Source organism: Filicampus tigris, chromosome 4 (assembly GCF_054856515.1).
Source record: "Filicampus tigris isolate MCC_2025a chromosome 4, RoL_Ftig_1.0, whole genome shotgun sequence".
Taxonomy (NCBI): Eukaryota; Metazoa; Chordata; class Actinopteri; order Syngnathiformes; family Syngnathidae; genus Filicampus; species Filicampus tigris.
The window spans coordinates 20,465,035-20,483,102 of NC_141220.1; the positions used below are offsets into that span (position 1 = coordinate 20,465,035).

Sequence of the window (18,068 nt, forward strand, 5' to 3'; positions counted from 1 at the left end):
CTGTTTTCTTTCCCAGGACTTTCCCCCCCGCCCCCCGTCCCTGTGGGGGGCATTTTTAAAAAAAAAAGAATTTTTGGGGTTTGCAATTTTTTGTTGTTGTTGTTTGCTATCCTTACACAAGCACGCACCATACACAAGCATTGTCTATCCGTCACTGCCGCTCTGTCATAGAAAGAAGACTGAAGTCTGAAATTGTAACCAGGTCATCTCGCTGTCCAGTGTTAATATTGAGTCAGGAATTACCGAAAAGGCTGCGTGTCAAGAAAACCTTCTGTACTGATGTGGCCTGACCTGACAACGTTGCTGGAGGTGCCTTGGAGAACTTTGTTGTGCAGCGGTGATTCACCTGTGTTCCACAGCTTATCAATGACTGTCTTGCATATGGCTTTTTTGTAGGTCAGGAAAGCTGGCAGGATGCTCATGAAGCATTTGAGTTTGTCTCATCATTGCAGACCGCTAACCTGTGTTTGCAGCAACCTTCCAGCAGGGTCGCAAAGACAGTGCCTCCACTGCCGACGATCGCTCGTGACCGGCCCACACCGGCAAACACGACATGTTTAATGTTTACATGACGGCGCTGTTAATTTTTATCTTGCACTGAAGAGGTTCACTGTTATAAGCAGTCTTTTAAATACTTATAATATGATGCTGCTCTCATGTCTTTCCACTAATATTTCAATCTACAGATTTGTTTAAGTCAGAGCAGCAAGCACAAACCAAATGCGTACATTTTAAAAATCATTTGACTTCCATTTTGCTGGACAGCAAAACAAGCAATGACATGAATGTAGAAGTCTTCAAAATAAACAAAGGTTCTTTATTTCAAACCATGAATTCAATCTGAGGTACAAGAGTCACAAAACAGTATATACATAAGAAAACAATGCTACAAGTTGAAATAGTTTGACATGAGATACAATTCAGAGCAGAACAATGTACTCAAAGACAGAACTGTATCAGACTTCAACAATTTCTGTTTATTGTCCACTCAACTCAAGTGACTGACATTTTTGGGAGAAATGTCAGAAAACTACAAGGACAGAACTACCTTGAGGTTGGCCAACTTCTGATCTTACCTTAAAAAAAAAAAAGCCCTTCTGCCCGAAAATAATGCAATCCTCAGACCTTTGAACATTTCAAGTCTGGTGGTGATTTGAGGCCTTTAGCATTGGCGGAAATTTATTTTTTTCCCCCTCCAACCCCTTAATTAGCATGCTAGTAAGGACAGACTAGTAGGCTTCAGCACACAGTTGCTGGGGAGAACTGTATCTAATTAAACATTGGTAAGAGATAATTATTACTTTACAGGAGTGAAACAGACCTCACCCATGTATTCCCGATCCGGAGTTAAGACTCACCCAAGTAACAAGCACTTCTGTGCTCAATACTGAACATGCAACTGCAAACCCGCAATCACTCAGACCTCAGGACTACTCCCATCTGGGGTGGACTGAGGGACCACCTTTGAAGGAGGCCCTGTGTATATTAACAAATTGAAGCTTTGTTTTCGCTTGACTTTTAGAACGTTCCCTTGACAGAGCCCATAGTGTGGAAAAGAACAAGTTCAAAATAAAAACTTGAATTGAACTGGAATAATGGCAAATAACTGGGAGGTAGAATTGTAATGAATCCAGTGGAGGAGGAGTAAAATTGGCAAGTACCCGTTACAAAGCACAAATCAAAACGTGTTTTTAGATGTTCACGTCCTCCACAGTGAACACATTTACTTATTTGGTTCATTGGTTGCTACGCTATCTCACTGCACTGCTGAATTATTACATGCATGACATTGATTGACACGAGTTGGTTAAATAGGTACAAAATTACACTTGAGAGAAACCTTAGCTTGACCTAATACTGAACAAGTTCCCTGTCCGCTTTACAACACCGCCACATGTACTTCTATTTAAGTATACAGTACACCCAATAAGGGTAAAGATGCAGTGTTGGTGACAGTTTTAAACAGCTTTAAGGCAAGGCTACGGATATGGCGTTATATAAAAACAAATTGTGCTACACTACTCATGAGAACCCAAAGCAGTTTTGTTTGCTGTAAAACAAGGACTGCTTATGATGCCAGTTCAACACTAAAAGGCCAAATCCTGCCTTGCATGGCGAAAAAAGATCATTACTGGTGTGAACACACTGAAGACATTTACTCTTCACTTTGGTAGCACTGAGTAAATAAAAAAAAAGAATCACTTTGCTGAACACTGTCTCGAATGCAAAGTGACCCCAGTTCAGTTCGCTACTGTGCTAATTATGAGAGTCAACAGTGAAGACTTGGCTTGTTAGGCCTACATTTGAATTGGACAGATCGCTGTTGATGCTCGAAGCGCTTCAGCAAAGACGCACTTTGCATAAACAGAACAACAAACTATTGGTCCTTGGGTGCAGTTAGGAGGCAGTGGCAAGATGCAGCTTTTTATGGAATAACACTAAACTGTAAATTCGGAAATGTTCCCAAGGTATATTAGCAACAGAGTGAGAGGATGCTCTGAAAAGTACATAGCTGATCATAAACAAGGTGACAAGAATACAATGCAATACAAAGTGTCTTTTTTTTTTTTTAAATATATAGTAACAGCACGCAGGAGGAATTTGGCTCATGAAATTTTGACCTCACACATATATGAAGGCGAAATGTCTTATGTGCTAATTTGTTGACAATTTGGGGGTAACATTAAGCTAGGTCCTGCATCTGCATCCCACTGGCAACATGTAACGCTCCAACTAAGATCCATTTCAAATAACAATCCACAACTTTGCAACCACGTGGTATGTGATCTGTACTCAGCTGTCCATTCTTTGTATCCCTGTAGCATGCACATCAGCTCAGATCTTCTTTGGCTTGCGGCCCAGGTGGTAGTAGTAAGCCATAGTGACCACCAGGAAGAGGACTCTGCTGAGAAGCAGCAGTACGGCGGCATTGGGCAGCATGCCGATCTCTATTAAGGTGATGGATGTCACTGAAACCACAAAGCATCACAGGATTATTAATAGACAAAGGCAGAGTTGCTATGGACATGCAAACATTCACCAGTGTATATCATGTCCTATATGGAAGGCTCCTATCGTTTCAAGCATACCCAACTCGGTGTAAAGTGACGTGCACTGCGCTAAATTTCATTGATCAACAATGACGAAAAAAAATTCAATATATTGAGTGAGTTGATTTAGGGGGCTGTAGGAGCATTTGGATGTCTTGGGCTCCCATTCCATTATAGCCCAGCCCATCCCCTGTACAGTATGACTTGATTTAGTAGCTTTATGGATTGCCACTGTGTCAGTACAGCATGAAAACCTTAAATAATTGTTTGGATTTGTTCCTAATGGAATGCCTGGAACTCAACCACATACAGTATAACTGTAACTGAGTTAAAGAAAAAAAAAAAACAGCATAAAAATCGCTGAAGCTCTAAAAAAAAAAAAAAAAAAAGTAGGTTGTAACTCTACACAATGAACACTAGAGGGCAGTTTCTGCACATGAATGTGAATACAGTACTGCTGTGCTCAGATCTAAATTTGAGATTTAATTAAAGGATCTGCTGATCTTTTGAATACAAACGACTGGAACTGGTCAAGAGAATGTTGCGTGGGGAGATGGGGCGAATACCAAGAAACTGCACAGCAAAGTAGCAAGCTTCACTCAGCAAAGTCCACTGGATGATGATCTTCTCTACCGTGTAGAGGCCATTCCACATGATGAGGGCCAAGCCTGCACAGACAGGCCATCGTGGGTAAATTGGACCAGGGTCAGTAGAATAAACATAACAAAATATCCCCACACATTTAATTGCACCAGTTAATAACACCTGAGAGTTAACTGTTACATTGTATACACATGACAACATAATTGGTGTATTGATTCGGTTAAATGCGTTGACTTAGATTTTGATAAAAGCTTGTGTTCCTTTTCAAGTTTTGCCCGGGTATTCTTCCAGTTAATTTCACTGCATGTCACTTCCATCCTGCACGCAGGCAGACATGCTATGGGAATGAGCCTCAGGGGTGGGAGAGCTGATGGACCGTATCCTCTGGCTGCCAAAATAGTGGTTGCTTTGGCTGATGTGACCCCATCCTTCAATCCTTCAACCCCATTGCTGCTTCTTATCTCGGAAGAAATCACCGCCCCCCCTACGCCCCCTTTAATAATCTCCAAAGGCCTGTTGACATTCAACAAAGAAGAAAAAGACTCATATTTCCCATGTTAGCTGGTTCAGTCACATCTTGCTGCTTCTGCACTGCCATGTTTCACCTATCCTTTGTGCTAAGCCGCATGTTCACTATCAGATAGGTTATTTTTGTTGCTTGGTTCAAATATAACATCGGTACAGTGCACTACGGAGGTTCAAATAAAAACGGAAAAATGGGAAATGATTAACTACTTGATTCAACAATTGAAATACAAATACAACATTTATCAATTGTGCTATTAACATTTTTTTCATATTAACTTAAGAGTTAAGTTAAGTAATGTTCAGTGAAAATAAACATCCAAACATCCTCTAAATTTGACACCACGAAAAATAGTGCTGTTATCAACCCTGCCAAATTTGAATTACAAAAAAAATAAATGTAAAATGAGCCTTCAAAATGATGAAAATCAACCACGCCCCACTCAACTGTCAATCAAATAAAACTTCTTCTACACATTTGAGCCGTAAAAATATAACTGCTTAAAACCTCCGGTGTCTGGAATATACCCCACCCTTCCGTCACAGGGCAGCGCTTTTCCATACGGTAGCACTCAAAAGTGGACACACCAGAGTGAAGCCCCTGTGCACACGCTGGCTGTCACATCTGAAAACACACACCCCTCGCTCCTCTGCCTCCTCTCCATGATGTGCGTACACTCACAGCTGGCAACGAGGCGCTCTCAAGCGGCCACGCCAGTCCAAAGCCCGAACCACTTTCTGGCTGTCAAGTCACACTCCCCCCCCCGTGACTTGCTCACACTCATGTCACCCTTAAGCAGCCATGACAGGGGACTATACAAATATCCAAAGGGAAGATGCAATTTCGGGATGTAGGGATAGCTACGTAACTGCACCTTCCGCGTATGTGAACAAAGGCACTTCAGTTCAGGGAGGAATGACTCATGCCAGACATAAAATATATTGATAAATACTGTAAGTCCCTGAATTCAATTAATAGAGGCTTTAATCTAAATTTGAAAGTTGGTTAAATAAGACATACAGTGTAAAAAAAAATTAAAAAAAAAAAAAAAAAAAAAAAAAAAATCGGAAAACGGAAGGTAAATGCTGCGGTCCCAATTCTTCACCTTTATGATACTTAATTGTCATGTGCTCCCTGCTAATTTTTACCAACAAGGCAGGCCTGTCAGTCTATTTTCTATGGGTCATGCTGTCTTCTAAGCCAACAGTAACCCTGCAATCACAAAGTGACTGACTCACCGACTTGCCTGAAAGCCTTTTACTTAAACTACAGCATTATCCATTGCCAATAGCTTTTTTTGTCAAAGGAAGCGGCAAGGCAGAAAAAACATCATTTTACCCCACTGCATCGCTTGTCCTCTGTTGATTGCAGTGCTTCAATTCAAATGAGAAAAAAACTCATCCAATTTAAAGTACAAGCAGGCTTCCAGGCTGTCGATTTTAAATGATGGCATTCAAGCCTTCACACCGTGCAAAGTGGAATGTCAGTAAACAGTCCACAAAGTTTTTTTTTTTTTTTTTTTAAGATTTTTTTTCAAATCTCAGTTGTCCGTTTTCTCGCGCCACGTAAACATAATCTCTGTGCGTCATGCCTTGCAGTTTTTGTTGTTGTATGCTCTGAATTAGCCGTCAGTATGGCTCCAAAGTAACTGAAAACTGCTAGCGAGAGCGGTATTATTATGAGGGCAAATTGCCTTACTACTACTATTATAAGAAGCAATAACTAAACATGACAACAGCATTCATGGTTGTAGCTTTGCTGTGCAGTTTGATCTGCATTTTTAACAGCAAAGGGGCAAGAAATGTAGCCGACGTGGATAAAATGAGTGACTGTGGACAAAGCAGGAATCTCAAATTATTGACGAGGTAGAAAATTGTTAGTGAGGATAAATGAAAAGAGCTCACGGGTGATAACGTTACAATACCATCATTTCCAGCCTACAAAGCGCACCTGATTAAAAGCCGCTCCGCTTCATTAATCGCGGGTCTCATGTATGTACTAACATAGGATATTTGCAAAGAAAGAGGTCACACAGATTTTTAAAAAATGTAAACCTTTCTAATTCCATTCATTTCATTGGCAAACATTGCTTGGGTTCACAAAGGTTTCAAAGAGAATCTTGGAACGTTCGTGAACCAACGTCGCCTTGTACAGCACATAAATCATCCTGCCAGAAGAAATAATGTATGAGGATACAGTAGCGGTTCTTGAACAATTCCTGGAACCCTTTCATGCCCCGGTAATAAATTCAACACATAACGAATGAAATTAGAGGGAAAAAAATAGAAAGGCTCGACCATAACCCCCTAAGGGATGTTTTTTAGTCAACTGTAGCCTCCATTATGAGTGCTTGGATGGAGCTGTTATGACTACACTTCACAAGAAACCCAGTGCAGTGTTGAGAACATGTAAAGGAATAAGCATTAAAACTAAAATGTCTCCACTTATAAGTAAAGCTTTAGATTACCGATCTGGAAAGCTGTGTGCATCTATCTTTTTTGCAACTTCGGACCAAGACTCACTGAGTAGTGCTCCTCCATAAAGGCGAACAGAAAGGCTGGTTGTAGATAGTTCCTCCTCAAAAACAACCTCATACAGATGGTTGGGAAACACCAAGGCCTGTGTAGGAAAACGACAACACAAGCGTCATTATTCCAACACAGCAAAATTGTCCCCCCCAAATGTGCCTAAAATGAAGCCCTCAAAATACAGCCACTGTGCCGCATGTGTCCTGTTTGCGAGCTAGAAGCCACGAACACTGGTGATATTGAACATGGAAGCAATAAAGCAGACAAAGACTGAACTGTTTCTCAAGACACTTCATGCACTCACAACTGGAAAACTGACCATTCATTCATAGTTGCGCATGACAAAATGACCGATGGACACAATTTGCTCAGGTTCATTTCTACAGCACTTACCATTACGGCGATCACAGTGAAACCCACTGCCGAGGTAAGCAACCACACCCTTAAGGAGACAAAAGAAAGGCATTGCTTGAAACCGCCCCAAATTTCTTTTAACACAGTTGACACATCTTGAACTTTACTGGGAGTGATGCAGCGTGCACTGTGTTAACACAAATGCTGCCGAGTAACCAAGGAGCTGAAATCTCACCTCAGCCCGATTGGCTCTCGAACTGCAAACTTCATCTCATTTCCCAGCATCTGACTAATCTGTAAACGCAGAAAATGGAAGAAATGAGTTAGGGCAATGGACAGTATTAATAACTAGCAACTACAAATAACTAGGAAGATAGTGCCTTCCTTGGAGGTGTTGCTCATGTTTGTGAGCTACCGTTAACAAACATTTAAGGTAAAATCAGCGTCAGGCTGAGTGACAGAAAATGCTCTTATGATCTTAATTAGCGACAGTAAATGCCTTCAGCTCCTTAATCAGAGCCCGAAGATTAAGAGGGGATGTGTCATAACGTCATCATCTTGTGAATTCCGGATGATTAAGCACCTGCCGAGTGAATCGAAGGAGACAAATTGTTTGCTGCAAAAATTAACTTAATCTAGGCAGCGCGTGTTACCAAACAGTGCTTAATTTATATTCCTGAAAACTGAAAGTTGCTCGCAGGGGGAAAATATGACCCACTATGCCTTCGGAGTCACAAACAAGGCAGTATTCCATTGTATATAATGCTCACCGGCAATTGCCAGGTCTTATCTGAGGCATGTTTTACATTACTGGATTATGAAGTCTGTACCATCAGCCACAAATGAATAACGTGTTTAACAACCAATGTCTTGTTTCATTTCTTTTTACAGTACCAGCATCATTATGCACAGTGGACCCCCGCTAATTGCGTGGGATAGGGACTGGGCTGGCGCCCGAATAGTGAAAATACACATAATTGACGCCAACTGAAATGCACTGAAGAACAGAAAAAGAATACATAAATACAGTACATACAAATTATTAGTTTGTTTAAAACCCATTTTTTTAAATTTTCCATGAAAGAAATTGGGAAAATGGGCGAAAAATAATTTTAAAATATTTGAAAAAATAATAATTTAAAATAATCCGCGAATAGGTGAATACACGGGTGCCAAACAGCGAGTACATTGCTTGGCAGAGAGTACATTGCAACAACAACAACAAAAAAATGTTCAGGTCCTTACAATACAAGATATGAATAAATGTCTCTTTCTGAGAAAACAATGTCATGTCAGTGCTTTGTCTTTGTCCCCCCCCCCCCCCCCAATTTTCACGTACAGATGACATTACAATTATTTCTGACCTGCAAAAACAAGAAAAGGACAACTTTGCATGCCGGACCTGTAATTTGCAATATCCCCTCGTAAAGAAGCATTATGCATACCAACTGCTTGTACTACCAAGCAACATATCTTTTTTATCATATGGGAATACAATTTATACTTGACTGACTACATCGGCTGGATAGTAAAAATATACTTTGGTGGACTACGCTGGACCTGACCACCATTTTCAACATTTAAAGTAACTTCATTTTTGTTGGGGTTGTTTTAACTGTCACCCAATTTAAAGTAAACTGTTTAAAAGCAATAGGCAGTTTTATTTGTACAAAGCTGTTCAGTACATGTAAGTAAACATAGTTGATTTACAACTCGGTTCTGTTTCATCCAATTCTAAATAGTAGCTGCAGTAACTGTGGTATTTTTGTCAAAAAAAACAGGCTCAAAACTGTGACCAAAATGGTCGCATATACAGTACGACCTGATTTTCAACATGTGCAAATATGAATTTAATCTAGTAGTGTATACGCGAGTGCATACGTTTTAATGCTCTCACCAACACAGGCACCGCATTGGACATTGTTGTGAAAAATCTTGCACGCGGCTGCAGGTGCGCACGCTGTTCCAGTCATAAAACATTTCAGGATGTCAACATTCGTTCCATGCATGCAAATACTGTGTTTCCACACTTCACCATCAACAAACACGCTGCATTCATGTGCATTGCAATCCTAGTTGCAAAAGCAAAAAAAACAAATATCTTATGTGTGTGTATATTATATAAGCGCTCCTCGAAGCAGGTGTCCATTGTTGTTTGTTGCTCTGGCGCATGTGTTGTCAGGGCGGTGATATGTGTTAAGTCCATGTGGACTGAACACAGGCGATAAAATCGCCTCCACCCCCTACATATCGTTTATGATAGATGGAGACACCTAGAGTATGTCTCCACAGTAGAGTGTCGGATTGTCTCTGCCCGCAGCACTGTGAATGAAAGACCAGTCGACATCCTGATTGGCCACAGTGAGGTTAAACACGGCCATGCCGAAGGTAGTGTGTTCCCGTACATAATAATAATGAAAAATGGTATAAATAGCAATAATAGTTTAGTCTTTTTAGAATTTGATGCCACTTTATGTTTTAGCAAACCAATGAATACTGTGTGTAAAATTATCTGATATATACAAAAGACGTAGAGTATGCCAGCAATTCATTCAAGTACAGTACAAAAGTGGATTGGCCGTAGGGCTGTGCAATTAATCGAAATTCAATTACGATTTCGATTATTACACTCCACGATTACAAAATTGGCTTAATGGTAAAAAATACTAATTTTGAGTTGTTTTGAGGCATGCGCACACGAGTTACCCCGCCGCGCCTCCCTCTCCAAGCTAGCTAGCTAGCCAGCCCGCACCCAACACGCTTCTCAAAGTTTTAACAGAGTAACAGACCTAAAAATGGCACAAGAACCGCCACACGAACGACTTGTAAACAAGCAAGGCAAGTCTAAATCGCTTATTTGGTTACATTTTGGGTTTGCCGTGTAAGACGACGAGCCTGTTAAACCTGTTCTTGTTTTGTAGCAAAAAAATAAATGATCATTTGAATAATCGTGATTTCAATTATTACCAAAATAAAATATTTTTTTCATAATCGAGCAGCCCTAATTGGCTGCTTAAAACTGGCGCAATTACCACAATGAAAGAGGCCGGAGCTGAAAGTAAATCAAACTGCAAGCTAAAAGATGACATAATATTAGCACTAATGTACTAACATTAGTGTCGTATTAGTAAGCATACGGGGAGAGGCTGGGTTTCAATCAACCGGGCGTCTTACTTCCACATTAGAAAAATAGGCACCAAAATAACTCATATTTCATAAGAAATTAGATCACCATTGTGGCAAAGGTAATACATAATAATATATACCTATAGTTGACTGTGGAAAGCTTAAAATAGCAGATAAACACTTTAAATAATGAGAGAAACACTTGGTTGGCGGTGAAGTTGAATTGCTTTGCACAAAGCATTGAATCCCCAACAGCAGTGTTTTTTCACTCCCAACTGTTCATGTGTTGTGGTCAGAGCATCAGGCTAATAACAAAAATACACTTAAGTGTGAAAAGCAGCAAGACAGAAAGATTGATCATTTTCCAGCTAGGAGTACTTATAAAAAAATTGCTATTAATTACAAAGTCATTTTTTTGCTCGACAAAACCCTGGACTGAAGAGACCTGACTGATCTAAATAAGAAAGGAAATAATGGGCTTTCAGAGAATTTACTTATTAGATAAGCAACATGTTTATATTAGTAACAACGACACTTTGTAGTGCGAGCATATCCGCAGTGAGGATTTTAGCAAAGAAAAAGGTCTAATATAAGGCTGAATTTAATTCGATGCAGATGCAACTGCAGCTTACAGAAAGAAATATGATTATGACTATAATCTATTGAATAGACATAGGTAGACCTCATGCTGTGCACAAAATGTTATGTCCCGATAACGATGTAGCATTTACCCTGTGAGTACATTGAATCAATGGCAATTTGGTGTTTCCATGTCTCGATTTACTTATTAAACTGATTTTATCTTAGAACACACAATATTTGGAAGGATAGTCAATGATGAAGTACAAGAACAGTTGTTGTGCTACCCTTTTGGACGCTACATTAGTGTAGCAACAGAGCTAAACCAATGATACAACACATCAAAACAACTATAGACGATATCGGGTTATATTGTACGGTAGACATTTTTATACTATCATATACATTATATCGTTATATCGCACATCTCTACATAGACCATACGTGATGAATCCATCTGTGTCAGTTGACTTTGTGAATACACTTTCTTGTGGTTCTTGGGGGCTCTTTGTCAGAAACATGAATATTTGTGCCTTGAAATATGCCAAAAGCGAGCCGAGTAGCAACTGACGGCAAAGGATTGACTTGGGGGAATAGCGCCAAAGGCAGGAACAGGAAATGAAGAACTAGAGTGGCATTTGAGGAGAGATGCTTAATCACAGCTGCTCTGTCCTGTTTTTTTTTTACCATTCATCACTCCGTCCGAAGCGGGCAGTAAACAGAGAATGAAAAATGTCCCGGTGAAACAGAATCTATACGGGGCTGTTGTGGACTTTGACAGTTTATGAAGTGCTAGGCATCTGCGAAGACCTCGTCTCATGCTGTCACAGAGTGTCAAGAAGCTTGCAGTGAAAGACAGCCAGTATGTCTAATAACCAAGCATGAATAGAATGCTTCTAACTTGATTATTCAGGTAGCAACAGTATTCCTATCTCAGCAGGAAGTGGCACCAAGTGTGGCCCAAGAGAAGCACTTCCCTCCTTTGTTTACAAAGCCACATGAATTCAGAGATGCGGTTGTTTCCTTTCGAGAGCCAGCCTTGGCATGGAACTAATTTCCCATTCCCATTTTCTCCTCATCACCTCACATTATTTGCCACAGTAAAATTCTAAACCAGGATGAATGTCTGATTTATACAGAGAATTAACAAAATTGACATACATACATAAAACCAACATAATTTCACCCCTTTTATGGTGTTCGGTTCTGTCGTTCAGTTTTTATCAAAAGAAAAATGACCCAAGGCATATCTGAAACCTCCTCATGGTGACAACACACGGTTATAAGATTTTCTTTTAATTACATTTTATTTAAAAAAAAAAAAAAGAAAAAAAAAAACAGAGTAGCACATTAATTCATGAATGTGATCTAACAAAGGTAAAGGGCGAAAATTGACAATGTTTGCTGTTCATATGACCTGCAATTTGGATGCAGTAAACATTTGTTGAGTATTTCAACAGAAAATTATTTGATTGTGTGGTTTTGAAAACCCAAAACTCTAGCGGTCCACCAGACTTATCAACGCTGGCTGAGTAACAAAAATATGAAAACCATACAAGGGTTAAGTGTGACTGACACTGGACTAACATGCAGTCATTAAACTCATTAACACCGACCACAACACTTATTTAATAAGCATGGATTGTCACACACTAACAGATCCTCCCTCTGTCAAATTACTACATCTGTGCTCAACATTAAGCTATGTGTTGGGGATCTTGTACACTGAAGATATCCGATTTGGCCTTCTTATATTCCTGATGCTCTTTACTGTATTTTCATTTTCATCATTCTACTAAAATCGCAAAATGATCTGAGTTACTCATGAAAGCTTTGGGGGTTCCTGGCAATGTGGGGTTTTCATTGACTAAAGTATAAGCAGCAAATGCAGAGAATAGGAGACTGGTACAAGTCATGAGACAATTAGTAGATTGGTGTGGCTTTGAAAGGGGATCCACAGAAAATAACCATTTAGATAACGATGACAAATGCCTTCCACATTTCTTACACCAGCTACAAATTGCCTTTTGCTGAATCCACAAGTTGGGAATTTAATCTGACCTTTGATCGGTGAACTTCCCCGTCGTCATCTTCGCCTCCAACTCCAAGAATCTTCCGGCTTTTCAGGCGGCTTATCAAGTCAGTCTGACTGTGCTTCTTCATCAGAGGAGGGTGTGGTTTAGAAGCCATGATCCGCACGCCTAGGAAGAAAATAGAAAACAATATTGAAAAACAAACACACATTTTTGGTTTTGCTGCTTAATGGTGGGAGATTCCTATAAAAATGCGAAAAATCCCCTCGCGGAATGATAAATGCTCAAGAAGAAATTACATAAAAGCAGTCTCGAGATAAAGGCAGATATCAGATATCAGCGTTAGTACGCCGAGAGGCCATCTGAAAGTACCGGCTGTGAATGACCGTTGGTATTAGTTACTTTTATGACAGAACAGAATAGGGAAACCTTAACATTATCAATCTAAATCCACCATGTCTCATTTAGAATACTGTATACAAAAAAAAGACTAAAATCAATGGTCCACTCCTTTGTTCAATGTTCTTTCATTTCCTCCATTTAGCGCAGTAGAGCGCATGAATAAAAAGAAGCATTATTCTACCAGACATCTTTTTATACTCTTCTATAAAGCAGTTGCCATAATGTAAAGATTCATGCTAGATCTCATACTCTTATTCTCAAGAGCCTGATTTACTATGATCCCAAATAGCAGGCGCTAAATTGCATGTTGTTCACCCGGACAAAAAATTCCTCTTGGTGGGCGTGATCTACTTAGATTGCGATCTTTTTTCCCAACATCCCAAATAGTAGGCACCAAATTGCATGTTCACTCACACTTGCTTAATTCAGAATCAAATGAATTTGCATACTGTACTACTGCCAATGAACTGCGTGGCAATTTTGCCCGTTTGACAGATGCAATCCGATTCAAGCTTGCACCTGTTTTGTGCAAACCTTTACTAAATCAGGCCCCAAAGGCTTCAAATACATCTTGTACATTAATTATAGGTTTGTCAATGCATAAGGATAGTACAGGCAAATTGCGGAGGGCCATCTCTCTCTCGCTCAAATTTGTATATGTGTGTGTGAGTAGCATACACACAGTAAATGGGGCTAAATGACAGAAAAAAGATAAAGACATTTGGCAATCAAGAAAGAAATGCGGTAACGTGTGGGTGTGCTCTGGACATGGACATTGAGGGATCTCCGTTTCTTAGTGTGCTCAGAGTGCTGTTGCCACACATGGAAAGACTTGACAGTGGATCCCTTCCTGACATACACATTCAGAGATCAATGAGAGTGCGGCTAAGCTCTCTGACTAAATCATATCAAAAGGGAGCAAAAATACATTACAAAATACATGGGTGAGCTGGAGCCTCGACCAACTGAGTGGGTTGGAGGTGGAGTGCACTCCCTGCAATGGTCACCAGTACGGCACAAGAATATATTGTACATTTACATATTTTTTAACCAGATTTTTATGCTTTTCACAATGAACCCGTACCCCGCTGTGGCAACGCTAAAATTTCAAAAGAATGTCTTGCTTCATAGGGCCTAAATAAAACCCATTTACTTGGCTATGTGGCGCCAGCCTGTTCCAAATGGTTGCGATATATACGACTACAGCCGTGACCCATGGAAGCTTGAACTGCCTCATAGCCAAGCCAATACCCCATTAAGTCTATGATTGAGTGCTAAACTACACCCTTCTTCCATATGCTCAAATACTCCTGCAAAGCCTCCCCCCTCGAATCTCCCTAACACTGCTTCTTGACTTGCCGATATAGCGCTGATGCAGTTGCCTAGCAACTGCCCATGGTCCAATCAACTTCTCATCGTAGAAAACACCTGTCATGATTACAACTACCGTAGATTTGATGAGGATAGCTCTACTGAGTGCCACTGATGACTCCACTGGCATTATTCTTAATTGCATACGGGCTACAAGATGTACTAAAATGGTTGGATTAATATTCAGTCAACTTGAGACAGACCGTGTTTTCATAATCTATCAGTGTTAGATTTACTATATAATACTATAATACTGTCCGGACTATCCGTCGCTGGCTGATTCCATTCAGTGCAAGTCATCAGAGTAAGGTAATTACAAAACTTTGTTGTTGTTGTATTGTGCTATCCTGTATAGGTTGATGCAGTCATGCAAGGTACACCAGCATATACGGTACATATAAAAAATAATTCAATACAGAGATTCCGCCGTTCCTTCTTGCCTGCTGCTGTCAGACTCTTTAACAAGAACATTGTGTAGTCTCTACAAACTGGCGGACATTAGTGCAATTGTGCAGTCCTGCACCTGAGCTCATATCGTGCAATACCCAACATTCCCCATTACTGTAATACCGTGCAATACTCAACATTCCCCACTACTGTTAGTCTAGTTTTAGTTTTATCCAATGCTGTTCCTTACATTTCACTACAGCACTGCAGCACTGTCACTTACTTAGAGCATTTTTCCTCTGTACTATGTACAGACTAAAATGAGTGTTCCTCATACTTTTTATGAAGATGTATGTTGGTGTGTATATACATGTGTATATACACATGTTACTGCGTATATTTACATAGGTTTGATCCTGAATGTTCGCCGTCAATGTTATACATTAATGGCTACATTATGCCGCCGTCCCTGTGTGACCTATATCTTTGCTGCTGTAACACTGAAAATTTCCCCACTGTGGGATCAATAAAGGCATTCTTATCTTATATTTATAAATAATGTGTTTTGCATTTTTAGTAGGTGGTAGATCATTTTGACTCGGTCATGTGATAATTAGCTCTCAGGCTGAAAAAGTGTGGGCACCCCTGCCGCAGAGCATATACGTACGCTCATACGCTCCATATAAGGAATTGGGCTGTTCCGTTGGTGTGTGGGTGGACCTGACCATTGTGAAAATCTGGTCATTCCTGCCATCCAGTGGTGATTTTTCATACTGAACGCAATCCCGGACCTGCGCAAAGATCTTCATAATAGTTTTATTAAAAAAAAAACAAAAAAAACCACTGAAAACGTATTAATACGTTATGGCGTCCACGAACGACGATTCTGCAGACATTTATACATCATGGCGTCAAAAGAGTTTAAAAAAAAGTGCTACATCCCCACAAGCTAACACCTTCTGTGGTGGACCAACTGTGAAGAATAGAACGCACACAAAGCAGTTCTTTTAACATAATTCCAACACACAGCCAAGACGTTTCTTTTTCGGTGACATATGATGTATGCCTTGTGTAGCCATGTGTAAGAACTACTGCGAATGATTTAATTCCTCGTTACTACAGGGACTACTATAGCTTCATCGAGGTGTAACTTTAAGCTAATGAAAGGAAGAATCAGTGCATGTGGAGTACAACAGCATGAGCGTCAGTAAACTGTAGGTCAAGTCACTATTACAACCTAACACTAGTTCTGTCTCCGTATACAGTATATAGATTTGACTGTGCAGTCAGCACAGTTGGCAGTAAGATGACGAAGAAGAATGGCCTGTTTACTCCCTGAAAGAGGTGAATGCTAGTTTTAGAACTCTTACTTCTGGGGCCTGCATGATGAAAAACAGACATACAGTCAGCAATAATGTCAGTACAACTAATGTGTGTCAAGTTACGCAGTAAGTTCGCAGTAACTAATACACAAATCTGAAAAACATCACAACAAAGCATCCAACAAATTTATATTTGCGCATAATAACATATCGTGTCTGTATGTACATTTCGATATTAATTTGAGACCATTTGTACGTATTGCCGAGGTGTCAGATCAGGAGTGGGTATCAGCAGAGCCTTAAAACCAAAGACTCTGACTCTGATGCCAAAAAAGTGTCATTGGGACATCCCTAACAATAATAGTAATAATAATAATAATCTAACAAAACAATCATATTAAATCCAGCATCACATGCCCACAGTTCAGCAATCAAACACAGAAGGAGGGATCCCCTTTTCCAGGATGATGACCACGCTTGCAATGAATACAACATGAATCACATGAAATTATACACCTGATTAAATGATACAGTTTAAACAGCATGAGAGTCAATTTAGTAATATGAAGCGCCTCGAGGGAGGCGTAACAGGTCTTCAAAATAAACATGACAGTATAACAAAACGGTCACTAGAGGTGTAGAAATTAATCGATTATCAAATTAATCAACAACTTATTTTAATAAATCAAGTAATCCTATCCTTAAAAAAAATGATATTATTTCAAATTGGCAGTGCAGATAAATGCAGCAAGGTTGTTGCATGAACATATCAGAGCTCTTGAAGTAATAAATTATGATTTAAAAAAAAAAAGTAAAAGTTGATATCAAATTACAATAGGACGTAGAACGACAAAAAACAAAAAAATCGTTGCCAACACTATCGATTATCTTATTCACCATTTCACCCTAATCAATCTGATTTTATTTTGGGTGGGTGGGGGGGCAGACGTATTGACGGAACCGCTTTAAAAGGATGAGGACGGAGGACAACAATTTTTATGAATAAGGACAGAGGGACGAGCACGGAAGGGTACCCAGGTCGCGGACGGAGACCGGGCCGGCAGAAAAGGGTTAAGTGCCCAGCTCTACTAATTTCATTCAGTCCCCTTTTCACTTTGCTGCTGCCAGCAGTTCTAACTCCTCGTCAAGCCAAAAACGTGTGATTAGACACTCTAAACGTCATTGTGAAGCAGTACAGTCGACTCATCTGTACAACTCCTAACTCTGAGAACGGTGATCTATAAAACAGAAAGGAGCTACGTGTGCAGTTCTGTGCAAGGAACGAATCCCCCGTTTACCATCAACGTATAATTGTGGTGGGATAAAAAAAAAGAAAAAAGATTACAACTGTTTGCTCTTATGAGAGCAGTCAACATAGAATTAGCCCATCAGTTAATAATAACACAAAGAGAATTAGCTCCCTTGCCGAATGTCTTATCCATTGTAATTATGAATATTCTCAGAGTGGTTACTTGAATCTTCAGTATCACAAAAGACATTCAATATAACAATTATTGACCTATCATTGTGTACAACAGTAATACAGGTACTTGTCACCTACAGTGATCAACTCAAAAGGTGTGGAAAGGAACAAAAAATGGACACCAACACCAGTTTTACAAGTTAACTCTTTGCATTTTCATTGAAGAAAATTTTAAGCATTTCTATGCTGGGGTACTAACCACTTTTCAAGGATAAGGGTGGCAGTAACAGACAACATAAAAGGGCAAATTCAGATTGGGAATGGGAAATTGTGATTGAATTTAGTTTCAAAACAAAGAAAAGAC

General features: G+C 39.8%; 1 protein-coding gene across 3 annotated transcripts in view; it reads right to left on the reverse strand.

Moving 5' to 3' along the window:
- Positions 1-796: 796 nt before the first annotated feature.
- The window catches only part of LOC147148888 (tumor protein p53-inducible protein 11-like), a 34,279-nt gene continuing 17,007 nt past the window's right edge, over positions 797-18,068 (reverse strand). For all 3 annotated transcript variants that reach the window (XM_086029421.1, XM_086029422.1, XM_086029423.1), the window contains 6 exons: positions 12,828-12,967; positions 7,297-7,355; positions 7,101-7,149; positions 6,702-6,798; positions 3,617-3,718; positions 797-2,969 (listed from right to left, as the gene is read on the reverse strand). In XM_086029421.1, the coding sequence (XP_085885547.1) occupies positions 2,836-2,969; positions 3,617-3,718; positions 6,702-6,798; positions 7,101-7,149; positions 7,297-7,355; positions 12,828-12,967 (581 nt within the window). In that variant the 3' untranslated portion in view covers positions 797-2,835. The remainder of the gene's footprint in view (positions 2,970-3,616; positions 3,719-6,701; positions 6,799-7,100; positions 7,150-7,296; positions 7,356-12,827; positions 12,968-18,068) is intronic.